Raw genomic sequence first — 14267 nt, forward strand, 5'->3', positions numbered from 1 at the left:
GACAGAGAGAGACAGAGCATGAATGGGGGAGGGGCAGAGAGAGAGGGAGACACAGAATCGGAAACAGGCTCCAGGCTCTGAGCCATCAGCCCAGAGCCTGACGCGGGGCTCGAACTCACGGACCGCGAGATCGTGACCTGGCTGAAGTCGGACGCTTAACCGACTGCGCCACCCAGGCGCCCCTAAATTCAATTTTTAAATAGATTTTATATTTTACTTCATTTTTTTAATTTAAAAATTCGTTAACTTTTAGCACTTATTCTTTTTAATTTTTTTTTTTTTTTTTTTAGCGTTTATTTATTATTGAGAGAGAGACACAAAGAGCGTGAGCAGGAGAGGGGCAGAGAGAGGGGAAGACACAGAATCTGAAGTAGTCTCCAGGCTCTGAGCTGTCAGCACAGAGCCCGACTCGGGGCTTGAACTCACAAACTGTGAGATCATGACCTGAGCCAAATTCGGTCGCCTAACCAACTGAGCCACCCATGTGTCCCAGCATTTATTCTTTTTTCATATAAGCATTTAGGAGTATAAATTTCTTCGTTTAGTAATCTACTATACCAAAAAGTTTCTGTATTTTCATTATGGTTCAATTCTAAGTATTTGCTATATTGATTCTTCAATCTTTAAGTTATTTGGAGAACTTTTTCTTTAGTCTTTCTTCCACTCTTCTATTCCCTCCCCAACTTTGTTTAAAAAAATTAAATGCATGAGGTGCAATAGCACAATGTCTACATTCTTCCTCTAGATTCAATAATTGTTAATATTTTGTCACATGTGCTTCATTACCTTTATATACATTATTTTCCTGAACCGTTTGAGAGTTAGTTGCAAACAAAATAATTTATTTAACAACTGCCCCTTAAGTATTCGTGTTTTCTGTCAAAGTTATAAGAGTTGTATTGGGATATATTATTCACTATAGTCCTCAACCTTCCTAACAGTTAAAAGTTAGAAAATGCATTAAAAGAATTATTTGGGCTTTTATGTAAAATTTCTCACTATTCTATAAGCATGATCAGGGAAATAAGCCTTCCACTTCTTTGATATGGTAACATTCTAATTTCTGACTTTGAGAGATTTTTCCCTCTTAAATGATTCTCTGCATCTTCCAATTCCAATCTTCCCCCTTTTTCAAGCTTCATCTTCCATAGACACACCACACATATTCATACATCCATTCTGTTAGCCTTGGAATACGTAGGCCTTGCTGTGTGTAATCCTTATCTGGGTACTTACTTTAGGCTCTAATATAAGTTTCAGTTGCATGACTCACTGCCTCAATGAGATCATAAGCTCCTTTAGGATAGGGTTCAGGCTTTTTTAACCCCGTGGTCAGTGGATGCTAAAATTCTTCCTCAACTTACCTGCAATCTTCATAGCATGATACTTGTTGAAGGAATGTAAGTGAATTGAAGATTATATACATTTACTTTTATTGTGTTATATATGTGATAATGTGCTATAAACTCATACAAATTAACATTATAGTCTGGTTGACAATTTATCTTTGTTTCATTGGATTGACCTCATATTCTCCAAATGAAAGCATTTTCATGCCGAAAGGAGTTCTTACAGATTGTCTAATCTCAGATATTATAATTTTTGAAGTAAAGAAATCTATAGAAGTTAAATGATTGACCTAACATTGTAAGACTTTAATGGAATCAAATGAGTTAATACATCTAAAGTGCTTAGACCAGGGCCTGGTTGGCAGAGGAAAGGCTTAAGGAATATTATTAACCACAGAATCAAGAGTTTTGGATGACTAGTTCAGGGCATTTTCCACTAAAACACATTACCTCAGAACTCTACAGTAAAATAATGAAGACAACCATTTGGGGATCCTGTTATGCATTATTTTGTGAGCAAGGGATATATGCTAAGAAGCCAGGCAGAGGTTGTTGTCAGAACAGGCGCTGACTATTCTTCCTAATCCGAGCTCACCAACTGGCTGCCCGTGGGCCTGATTTGGCTGGTAGCTATTTTTTTAGCCTGTATAATAGCTTTAAAAAAATTTTTTTTAATTTTATAACCAAGTTAGTTAGCATACAGTGCAACAATGATTTCAGTAGTAGAAATGTATAATTGTTTTAAAGCTTAAGTTAGTTTCAATGCTTAAAACTAAAGAGATTTCAAGTAAATATACAGATCTCTGGCTTCTCTGAGAAAACTGGAAAATCTGACAACACAGGGCTTGCATTCCTGCATGTCACCGATCAGCTGGTGTTTGAATTTGTAACTCCTGTTCTTTAGCTAAGGCCTTGACTATGATTAATGCATAGAATGATAACTTTGAATCACGTAATAAGAACTACATTAGTCAGGAAATACTAAGTAGTATTTGCTTGCTACACGTAATGGCTACCTATGCCTAGGTAGTTTTTTCCTACAGCAGGAAAATGAATTGTTATAATAAGGATAAAAACAAAGGTGATTGTTTTTAAGGGGTTAATTATAATTTAACCAGAAAATTCATCTGAAGAAAAGAGCTCAACTCTCTGGACTTCACTTACCCAAAATGCCACTGTATTTTTCTTTCATGGGAGATGCTGGTCCAATAACCTTGATTCATGTGTTAAATAAAAACAAATGACACAATTATATTTGGAACCATTTTTCTTCCCTAATGTAAACATAGCCCTTAAGACCTGAGACTATTTTAGTTAGTCTGCTTTTGACCGGAACTAAGCAGCTATAAGAAAAAAAAAATTAAAAATAAAAATAGGTTACAACACATTAAATATCCTCTCTCTGCCACCTTACACTTTTTGGTGCTAAAACATATGCTCTGCCACCTGCAGATAAAAGTCACACACTGAGAGTGTATATTCTGACAAGAATTACTAGTTTCAAGCATGCCTAGTGATTTTGGACAGTAGCACTTAAGAAACCTTCAATCTGGCAGTTTTATCACTGCACATTTTCTAAACCATTCCTACAGTCTAAAGTTGTACAAGTGTTGGGATCTGACCTTTGGGAGAAAACAAAATAAAATGAAACAAAAAGGATCCCAGGGTAGTATTTTGATTCAACTTGCTCTATTTTATTTATTTATTTATTTATTTATTTATTTATTTATCTATCTATCTATCTATCTATCTGTCTGTCTATCTATCTATTTATTTATTTATTGGTCTAATACACACCTCTTCTTCTTCTTCTTCTTCTTCTTTTTTTTTTTTTTTGTCATTTATTTTGCACCTCAATGACAAGATTATTATACTTTCTGACAGGGAATAACTCTACTGAAAGCCCAGGACAACTTCCATTCCTAGGCATACTGGGAAAACTTGTCATAGGAGTTAAAAATTATTGTTGCTACAACGATATTTATGTTCTTATTTTTATACTTCCTTTATCTGTGCTTTACTTTTCTATTTGACTTTATTCTATATTTATGTATTGACTGTTTCATCTTGTTGCAAAAAGAGTTGGGGGCTTACAAAGAAGAACCCAGGCAGGACTTCCAGGGATGGTAGGTGAAGAGTTGGCAAACTGTCCCGACTACGATACAACTATAAAAGCCAAAAGAGTTGTCAGGTACAACTGTTTCAGCACTCTAGAGATCAATTAAAGGCAAACAACAAAATGAAACGTGTTTATTCGTGGAAAACTGCTGAACTACAGGTAGGAACAGTGATAGTCTGTGGTGGGCAGCTCGGAAGGAAGGCACAGCTGCGCTGCCAGGGTGAGACTGGCTGTGAAAACCGGCAGCTTCACTGCTAGAGGGCCTGACTTTGATTTGGAGTAGGAGAAAAGCCCCTGTGCAATGATATTATCTGCAAATAAAGCAAACTCGGTGGGATATTCACCACCGAAGCCCACGGCCCCACCACACTTCAGCTGTGATCTCACTTGGGGTGGGCAACAGACTGGTGGACTAGTTTGATAGGAAGATCACGGAAGTGAGAGCGCCACTGAGAGACTCAGATGAACCCCCGGCATATCCCTACTGTCTGGAAGGCTGAGTGCCAGCACAGAAGTCCCAGGAAAGCCTAGTAGAAAATAAAAGCCTAGGGAAGACTTGAAAACTGCATGAGCTTTGAATATACTCTGCAACTCACACACAGATCCATCCATAGAGCCTTACTGGTGTGGGATGATTGAGCAAAAACTCTGACCATTAAACTATGCAGCAGAGGGGTGATCTCTAGGAAGCAAGCCTAACATAAAACAAAAATAAGAAACCAGATTATCAGCATGTACGTACTGAAGGGCAGATAGATTCTACAGATTAAATTCAGGCAAGTTTCTACAAATAAAACAAGACAGAAACAAATGAAAAAACAAAAAAATAATACCAACAACAATCCTTAAAAAAAAAAATCCAGTTTTTCTTACCATTCCTATTCAACATAGTACAAGAGGTTTCAGCCAGTGTAGTAAAGCAAGAAAAGAAATTAATGGCATGAATATTGGAAAGGAAGATGTAAAGTGTCTTTATTCATAGATGATAAGCTCCTGTATTAGAAAACCCAAAAGATTCTACCAAAAAAAAAAAAATCTAGAACTAATAAACAAGTTTTATCTAGGTTGAAAAATACAAAATCAATAAGCAAAAATCAAAGTTAATATTTTATACTAAAAATAAACAATTTGAAGATGACATTAAGAATTCCACTCACAATATCCTCAAAAAGAATAAATTTAACAAAAGAAGTGTAAGAAAACCAGAAAAAAATTGCTGAGAGAATTTACAGATGATCCAAATAAAGAACAACAGTGTAATTTCAAAATTTATGATAAAGCTACAGTATTCAAACCAGCGTGGTACTAGTGTAAAAAACAGACATATAGATCAATGGACGAGAACATAAAGTCCATTAATAAACGCTTACTTCATGCTCAGTTGATTTCTAAGAAAGGTCCAAGGCAATTCAGCAGGGAAAGGGACAGTGTTTTCAACAAGTGCTGTGGGGAGAAATGGATATCCATATGCCAGAAAAGGACCTTAGATCCTTACCACACACCATATACAAAAATGAACTCAAAGTGAGTCATACCTAAATGTAAGAGGAAAAACTGTAAAACTTCCACAACAAAACATAGTAGATAATGTTTGTGATCTTACATTTGGCAAAGATTTCTTAGATATGATGCCAAAAATATAACTCATAAAAAATCATAAATTAAACTTCCTCAAATTTTGAACTCATAAAAACTTCTGCTCTTCAAAAGATAGCACAGAGAAAACAACAACGACAACAACAAGCCACAGCCTGGGATAAAATATTCGTACATCACAAATATCATAAGGGACTTGTATCTAGAATATATAAAGAACACTTTCAACTCAATAATAAGACAAATACCAGATTAAAAAAATACAGACATTTCATCAAAGAAGATATATGTATGACTAATAAACACATCAAAGGACATTTAATATCAAGTAGTCATTAGGGAAATACAAATTTAAATATCACAAACCTACTAGAATGGCTATAATAAAAAAGACTGATATGTCAGCATTCCTGTGGATGTGGAAAAACTGGAACTCTTATGCTTTGCTGGTATGAGTGTAAAATGGTGTTGCCACTTTGAGAAATAGTTTTCCAGTTCCTTAAAAAGCTACACATAAACTTACCACATGACCTAATACTTCCACTCCTAAGTATATACTTAACATAAATGAAAACAGGTCTGGACTGATTCAAATTTGAATGTTCGTAGCAGCATTAAACATAATACCTCCAAATTAAAATAATTCAAAGATCCATCAACTGGTAAATGGATAAACACAATGCAGAATATCTACACAATGGAATACTATTCAACAACAAAAAGGAATGAACTACTGGTACGTGCTAGAACGTGTTTGAATCTCACAAACGTTGTAAGCAGAAGAAGCCAGACAGAAAAGACCACATACTCTTTGATTCTACTTCTATGATATACAGAGACAGTAGATCATTGGTGGTCTGGGGCTGTGGGTGGAAATAGCAAATGGGCACACAGAAACTTTTGGGGTGATGGAAATATTCTAAAATTGGATTGCGGTGATGGCTGCACAACTGTAAATTAGCTAGAAAATATTCAGTTGTACATATACAATGAAATTATTTTATAGCATGTAAATTCTACTGCACTAATGATATTTAAAAAAATTAAACACAACATAAAATTGTATGAAAACACAAAAACATTTGAAGAAGTCAAGGCAAAAGCAAAAATGGACAAGAAAATAATGAATGCATGTGATTAGTCCTATGGAGTTGCTACACATGTGATGCAAATTTAGCTTCAACCTTCCAAATGGTGAAAGCTAGAAGGGTATGTCAGTGGTTCCCAGACTTGGGGAACAATTGGGAGCTACCTGGGGATCTTTGAAAAAGGCTGATGCCTGGCTCCCACCCTAGACACCGTGACCACACTGTGATAGGAAAGAGGCCTTGGCTCAAGTAATGCTCTGTGGAGCAAAGTTTGGGAAACAATGGAATCACATACTGTAAGGTTTTCATTGACATAAGATGAAAAGAAATAATTGCTTGGTGGAAAAATGGAATTTGGGGAAAGATTTCTCCTATGGGTCCTCCTAAGAGAAGACTTCATAAAATGTAGTAAATTATTGTCTCTAAATCAGCCACCTCTTGGCCCACAATGGGTCCTGAATGGGTCACAGGGGTGCAGAGACAGTGCTGCTTCAGTCCTCAGGATAGCAGAGGGGACCAGGGGCAGCTGGAGCCACTGTGCCTGAGGCCTCCATCCTTGAGAAGTCTTCTCCATCCACACCAGAATACTCAACAAGTATTATATTTTTGTAGCATGTGCCGTAAAATAAAAGGCATGTCATCTAAAAGATACCTATGGCAGCAGTAATGGGGATGTTTATATATTAGTTTCTTTCAACAAGCTGATTATAAAACAGAGTGAATGATTCAGTTAAAACATTTTTCCATTGTATATATAAACCACATCTTCCTGGGGGAGGGGAAGGGGAAAACATTAGAGAAGGAAGGAGGCAAACCATAAGAGATTCTTAAATACTGAGAACAAACTGAGGGTTGATGGGGGGAGGGGAGTGCGGAAAGTGGGTTATGGACACTGAGGAGGGGACCTGTTGGGATGAGCACTGGATTTTGTATGGAAACCAATCTGACAATAAATTATATATATTTAAAAAAAAAACATTTTTGGCAGGGGCCCAAAACATCCAGTTATCTGCTGTCTGGCTTCATTTATCCCATAGTATTATATGTGGCTACAAAACTTACTGAACTCTTCCTTTTGGGTGGCTCTTAAGTTAATGAATTTAAGTTATTTGTTAATGAGACCATGCCATTTATTTATTTACCACGAGGCCAAGTTTACCCAAAAAGAGCTGGTCATGTGGCCCAATGGGTGCTAACCAGGCCTCAGAAACTGTGAAAGGCCCATGATGCTCTCCTCTCCAAGTCCACTTCTTTACATGTAGTTTTTAAGCTTACTGTAAACACAACATGAACTATACTGTGTAATATAAGCATGTGGCATATTCATGTTATTTATGAAGAACTGACCTTAGATTAAAAAAAAAAAATAGTTCACCTTTAGTCCAAACCTTCCCCTCCCACTCCATTTTAATTCCACACAGAGTGACTGATTATAATGTGTGTCACTGGGGAGCATTAAGATTCTACCCTTCAGAATTTTTTCGAGGGATGAAATTTCAGGTAAAATTGCTGGTATAGAGTTCAAGAATATGGGGTATGGCTTATGGCTCCATATACTTTCTTGGTCACCTGCATTTCCTGTGCAGGAGAATATTTCTAGTGGACTTTTCCCAGCAAATAAGACTTTGAGGAGATAGCCCTGATAAGTACATTAGTCAATCTTTATGGTCCTCTACCCCATTAGTCACATCACTACCCTAGAGTTACACCAATGACAGACAGTAAAATCATCTTACATGTTAATTTCCCATATGACACATCAGATTCTCACATCAAGAGCTATTGTTTTAAATCAAAAAGTTAGGTTCTTGACCATGTAACCACAATATTCCACTTAACTATAAAGAAATTCCATTATTCCCCTAATGAATTTTTACTATCTATAAAAAAGCGAACCGAGAGGATTTTACTCTACTTCTATGAATATTGCAACCAACTTTCTTTACTTTGAAAATGAAAGAATGAGAGTATAGGAATATACTTGTATTACTAAATATATATGTATAATCAAAATAGGATTTCAGAGAAAAGGACAAATGTGAGGACAGCCAAAAGTTAAACGTAGTACACCAATGTTCAGCACTTACAGATAAAACAAGCAAAAACTGTACCTTAAATTTTTTTAAGCACCCTTAAATCTCTTCATTAACTTAAAATTTATCACGAATACATAACTGCATTCTGCTGCAATCCCCTTAAGTCATCTTGTTAAATTTTGTCACAACATGTGTTACTGTAGTTCTACACTTTTACCTTTGCACTTTGTAGTGGGTAGCAGAGCAACATAATTAACCACTGCTAGGTAGTGTTTACGTTAGTTCTCAAAAGGTTAAGAAGCTGATTATAGCTAAAATCAGCTTTGCCTGAGGCTTCAGGGGCTCTGTGTAATCAAATTAGACAAGCAGGGCACAGTGTCACCTAACACAAACCAGTGGTACTTTCTTCTTTGCTCTGACCCCTTTCCCCCTTTTTATTAGGGGAACAACTCATGCTTTGTGCATTTTCCAGATAATTTAAAAAGACTTGTTTCTAATAAATTTGGCATGCAATCTCATAAGATGTCCACCTGTTTATAAGTAATGAGAACAAGTAGGGCAAATAAAAAAATATGTTGATAAAAATGTTGATAAAAGAAAACTAAATTTGGAGAGATTAAGATGTTATACACAAAGTATTTCCTTAAAAGGCAGGGGACAACATGATCGTGTGTACATGATATTAAGGATGTTTCCTAGCTTTCGATAGGCTGCCAGCTTTGGTCTACAGAAAACCACACAATGGTTTATCCGCTTCCAAGAGAACTCAGAGAACTTTATAAACCTGATAGATAATGCATTTGCATTTCTAAGAAACCATGGCTAACCCACTCTGCTGAGTTATTGCTCATCCTCTCTCCAGCTCTACTCTTTGTCAGGCAAGGTGAACTGTATAATGGACACATTTAAAGAGGGGGTTTATGAAGGTGAGGAGAAGAGCAAATGAGCCCTACAGACTCCCTTTCCACACGGTTCTATATTTAAATGCAGTAAGACGTATTAGACAAATCCAAATCCTTGCCGCCTTGGAGCCTAAAGGGAACAAAAGCATGAACACTAAAGAGATATTCAGAAAGAGAAGGAATGGAGAATTTAAATAAAAATATAGAATCTCATTCTTAACAAAATTTATGAATCATTATGAAAACAATAGGTAACATTTGTTACATCTTTATCTTCCTAGATTTGGCTTTGAACTTTTGGTTCAAATTCTACATATTTATTACTTTGCTTGAAATACACACACCAAATAAATATAAACATCCTATGAATGAGAGATCAGGAGAAAATGAATTTTGCTAATGATTTATTCTGGGCAATAAAATAAAAACTTGTTATTTTAATTGATTAAGTCATAAAGAGTTCCTAGAGAAGTCAAATCTCACTATTTGCACAGTCAGACAATTTCTGCTAATCCAGCAGTACTTAACAAATTCACATGTGGTTAGCTTGTCTTGCCATAGCTGTATATCACATTTCTGTGCTGCAAGCTGTGCAAAAAAAAAAATCAATATGCCAAGTTTAACAAAAGGACAGGAAACATGATGTTCTCCTATATTTTCAATGAACCTCAAATGACTCTGCTGTTCATACTCAGTGCAATTTATGGCAGAGAAATGTATTCTTCAATGAAAAAAAATCTACCATGGAATGAATTATATAAATTCAGAGCTGAAGTTCTGCCGTATTCCATAATAACGATTTATTTAGAAGATTCTGACATTCTGATTCAACGTGCACAGTACAATCAGCCATTCATGCGGCATTGTTGTTTTTTTTTTTTTATAAAGGCTAAAGTATATGCTTTAGACCAAAGAAATATATAGTATTTATGGCAATAGTTTGATATACGTATTTAATTTAGGTTTTGGAGACTTTTTTTGAATGTCTCCTTTCACATGTGAAACAGGATTGAGATGGTATCTATTGAACAAATGCTTTAAATTATAACACTAAGGAAAAAAAATCCCAATGGATCCTGAGATACTTCACTGGTTAATTGATTCTAGATTTTTACGTCTTCTTTTACTACTGCAGAAGTACATTATGTGTGTAAGTAGATTAGTATGAAAATGTTGAGAATGAAGTAGGAGTGGTCATGACCAATAGGTCAAAACAAAGCACTGCTTCTTCTGCCATCTCAACTCAGCGATGTGGAACTAAGTGTGGCAAAACAACCGGGCAGTTGGATTTCAGCCAAAGGATTCAGAACTGTTGCCACAGTGTTTTTTTTTCTTTCTTTTTTTTCTCTTCCTCCCTCCCTCCCTCCTCTCTTTCTTTCTTTTTCTTTCTTTCCTCTTCTTTCTTTCTCTTTCTTTCTTTTTCTTTCTTTCTTTCTTTCTTTCTTTCTTTCTTTCTTTCTTTCTTTCTTTCTTTCTTTCTTTCTTTCTTTCTTTCTCCTTCCTTCCTTCCTTCCTTCCTTCCTTCCTTCCTTCCTTCCTTCCTTCCTTCCTTCCTTGAATAAGAAGAGACTTGGCTTTAGGAATCATCAAAGGGCCACATACACAAGAAAACAAGAAAACTAGACAATTCACAAACGCATAGAAATTCACATATGGAAAATTCTTTGGCAATGTCTCTTCATTCAAAAGTAAATGAATTAATGGCACTTAGCTGGGGAGAGCATGTCACTGATCAATACTGAAGGTATAAACTGTTATATAAAACACATTCAGAGAATTACACTTATTTCTAACTTTCTATTAATGTGTCAATTATAAGACAATTTTCATTCACAGATAAAAATACCATTTACAAGACGATAGGCATGGGGTGCCTGGGTGGCTTGGGAGGTTAAGTGTCCAACTCTTGATTTTGGCTCAGGTCATGATCTGATGGTTTTGTGGGTTTGAGCCCCATATTGGACACTGTGCTGACCATGTGGAGCTTGCTTGGGATTCTCCCTCTCTGCCCCTCTCCCACTCATACTCTCGGTCTCTCTCAAAATAAATAAATAAACTTAAAAAAATATATAAAAGGATAGGCATAAAGTTCCCAACTAGAAAATAACAATATAATGATCTCAAGTGTTAAACAACATTAACGTTGCTATAAATGGTCATTTCAATATACAGTTGACCCTTGAACAATATAGGGGTTAGGGGCACCGTTCCCCTGCATAGTTGAAAATCTGCATATAACTTTTGACCTCCCCAAAACTTAACTACTGATAGATAGCCTACTGCTGACTGGAAGTCTTACTGATAACATAAACAGTGATTGATATATACGGCATATGTTAAATGTATCACATACTGCATTCTTACAACATAATAAGCTAGAGAAAAGAAAATGTTACTAAGAAAATCATAAGGAGGGCCACCTGGGTGGCTCAATCAATTAAACATCCGCCTTCTGATTTTGGCTCAGGCCATGATTTCACAACTCACGTGTTTGAGCACCACATCAGGCTCTGTGCTGACAGTGTGGAGCCTGCTTGCGATTCTGTCTCTCCCTCTCTCTCTGCCCCTCTCCCTCTCCCTCTCCATCTCTCTCTCTCAAAAATAAATAAACATTAAAAATAATCATAAGGAAAAGGAAGTACATTTACAATTGTGTACTGTTTTTTTTAATGTTTTTTTTTTAAATTTTTTATTTTGAGAGAGAGAGCTCGAGTGGGAGTGGGTGCGGGACAGCGAGAGTGGGGGACAGAAGATCTGAAGCAGGCTCTGTGCTGACAGCAGCAAGCCCAATGCGGGGCTCGAACCCACGAATTGTGAGATCATGACCTGAGCCGAAGTTGGATCCTCAACTGACTGAGCCACCCAGGCACCCCAGTTGTGTACTATTTTCATAAAAAAAAAAAAATACTTGTATACACGTACCCAAGCTGTTCAAAACATATTGTTCAAGGATCAATTGTAATTCGTATTCTTATTTCAAAATAGAGGGTATAATATGACTCAGAGTAGTGATTAGAAGTTTCTTCATGGATATTCAGGAAACCCAGAAAACTAGAGCGTGGGGAAGAAAATTACACCAGGGTGTACAAATCATAATTTAACTGTGTATGCAAGTAGACTCTTTAAAGTCTGTAACCACAATTAATAGTCAAATATTATCCCCAGTTAGTAGTATGGTTCTAGTATATATATAAAATCTACTCTCAGGAAATGAGAGAGCTAACATTTTTGGAAAGTATGAGAGTGAACATTTTTGGAAATTGCTTAATTATTTTAACAACAACAAAAAAATGGTAAATAAGAGGTAAACATTTTACTTCTGGGGAGTAAAAGTACCTTAACACGTTACTGAGTTTAGGCTTCATTAGTAATTCAAATTATTTTTCCACATTCTTCATCTTTGTAGATTTTATATTTTCTAGCTTTTTCTGATCTCTAAAGGCTCTTTGGCAGTACCTTTTTCTTCTTCACTCGAAAACATCTATGCATTAATGAGATTTCCCTATCACTTTATTGTTAATAAGTGAAACCTATAGATTCACTTCTGATATAAATGCCTTGTCTCTGCTCTTCAGACAAGCTGCTGGTTCTTTCTTGGAAGTCTTCATTTCTTTAAACTTCATTTCTTTTAACTCAAATGCAGGGGTCCACCTTCACCTTTCTCAGCACTACTTAATTTCTCCCACATCACTGGTAACTTCACATTTTATCTGCCCACACAGGAGATTTCTCCATAGCTTTTATATACCTCAAAATGTCATAATCTTCACAAAATCATCATCAGTTTTCTACCATGGCTATTATCTACAGTGCAGAGTAAACCAGGTGTTGCAAGTGGAAACATCTGGTCTGTTTGAACTCTTAGGCTGTGAAGTGTGAATTTAATTCAGTCTGAATTAAGCCTCTAGAAAGAGAACCTCAGAGCTAGAAAGGATCATGAAAATTATCTGCCTAACCATCTAATACTTAAAACGATGAGAGATCAGGACAATAACCGGCCCAAACGCACATATTTGTTTGCAACACTCATCATTCTCCACTCACATTGTGCTTTTTTAGTCCCTTGCAATTATTATGCTCCTCAAAGCAAAACTAGGGGGGAACCATCAACTAATAAATTTCCTTCAGATAACAAGGATCAACACATTCCTTATATTTCTTCTGTTAAAACTTCAACACGTTTCTACCACATCTTAGTGGGACTCTGGTCTTGTTCTTATGTATGCAAAGGCTATCTTGGTCGCAAGCTGCTGTGGACACATTACATCCTTCCTGACACTGCTTACTGAGTATCCTTCCTAAGTCAAATGGAACCTCCCAAAAAGTCCATCTATGACCTATCTCAAATAAAGTAAAATTTTAACTTCTCATTTTCCTATTTTGTTCTCTTCCTTTAAGTAATGCAGATATAAAATCCTTTGGTTTCTATTTTTAGCATGCTAAAAATCCATTTCAGTTACCACTTTTTTTTTAAAAAAAGCTCCCTTTCTCAATGCAGACTGGCATAGCCACTCTTGAAAACAATAAGGAGGTTCCACAAAAAATTAAAAATAGAATTACCCTATGACCCAGCAATTGCACTACTAGAAATTTATCTAAAGGATACAAAAATGCTGATTCAAAGGGGCACATGAACCCCAATGTTTATAGCAGTGCTACCAACAATAGCCCAAGTATGGAAAGAGCCCAAATGTCCACTGACTGAAGAATGGGTAAAGAAGATGTGGTATAACAAAAGTATGGCCAACTAATCTGACAAAGCACTAAAGAATATCCAACGGAAAAAAGACAGTCAATTTAACAAATGGTGCTGGGAGAACTGGACAGCAACATGCAGAAGAATGAAACTAGACCACTTTCTTACACCATTCACAAAAATAAACTCAAAATGGATAAAGGACCTGAATGTGAGACAGGAAACCATCAAAACCCTTGAGGAGAAAGCAGAAAAAAACCTCTCTGACTTCAGCTGCAGCAATTTCTTACTTGACACACCTCCAAAGGCAAGGGTATTAAAAGCAAAAATGAACTATTGGGACCTCATGAAGATAAAAAGCTTCTGCACCGCAAAGGAAATAATCAACAAAACTAAAAGGCAACCAATGGAATGAGAAAAGATATTTGCAAATGACATATCGGACAAAGGGCTAGTATCCAAAATCTATAAAGAACTCACC

The 14267-nt window shown here is 36.2% G+C and overlaps 1 protein-coding gene across 9 annotated transcripts in view; it reads right to left on the reverse strand.

Annotated features, from left to right (window-relative positions):
• FAM172A (family with sequence similarity 172 member A) overlaps nucleotides 1-14267 on the reverse strand; it is a 441861-nt gene that overhangs the window by 88245 nt on the left and 339349 nt on the right. For 2 of the 9 annotated variants that reach the window (XM_045498223.1, XM_045498133.1), the window contains one exon: nucleotides 2495-2562. The exons of the other annotated variants lie outside the window; for them this stretch is intronic. In XM_045498223.1, coding sequence (XP_045354179.1) covers nucleotides 2510-2562 — 53 coding nt within the window. In that variant the 3' untranslated portion in view covers nucleotides 2495-2509. Of the gene's footprint in view, nucleotides 1-2494; nucleotides 2563-14267 lie in introns of those variants that run through there. 9 annotated transcript variants of the gene reach the window in all.

This window comes from Leopardus geoffroyi, chromosome A1, assembly GCF_018350155.1.
Source record: "Leopardus geoffroyi isolate Oge1 chromosome A1, O.geoffroyi_Oge1_pat1.0, whole genome shotgun sequence".
Classification (NCBI taxonomy): Eukaryota; Metazoa; Chordata; class Mammalia; order Carnivora; family Felidae; genus Leopardus; species Leopardus geoffroyi.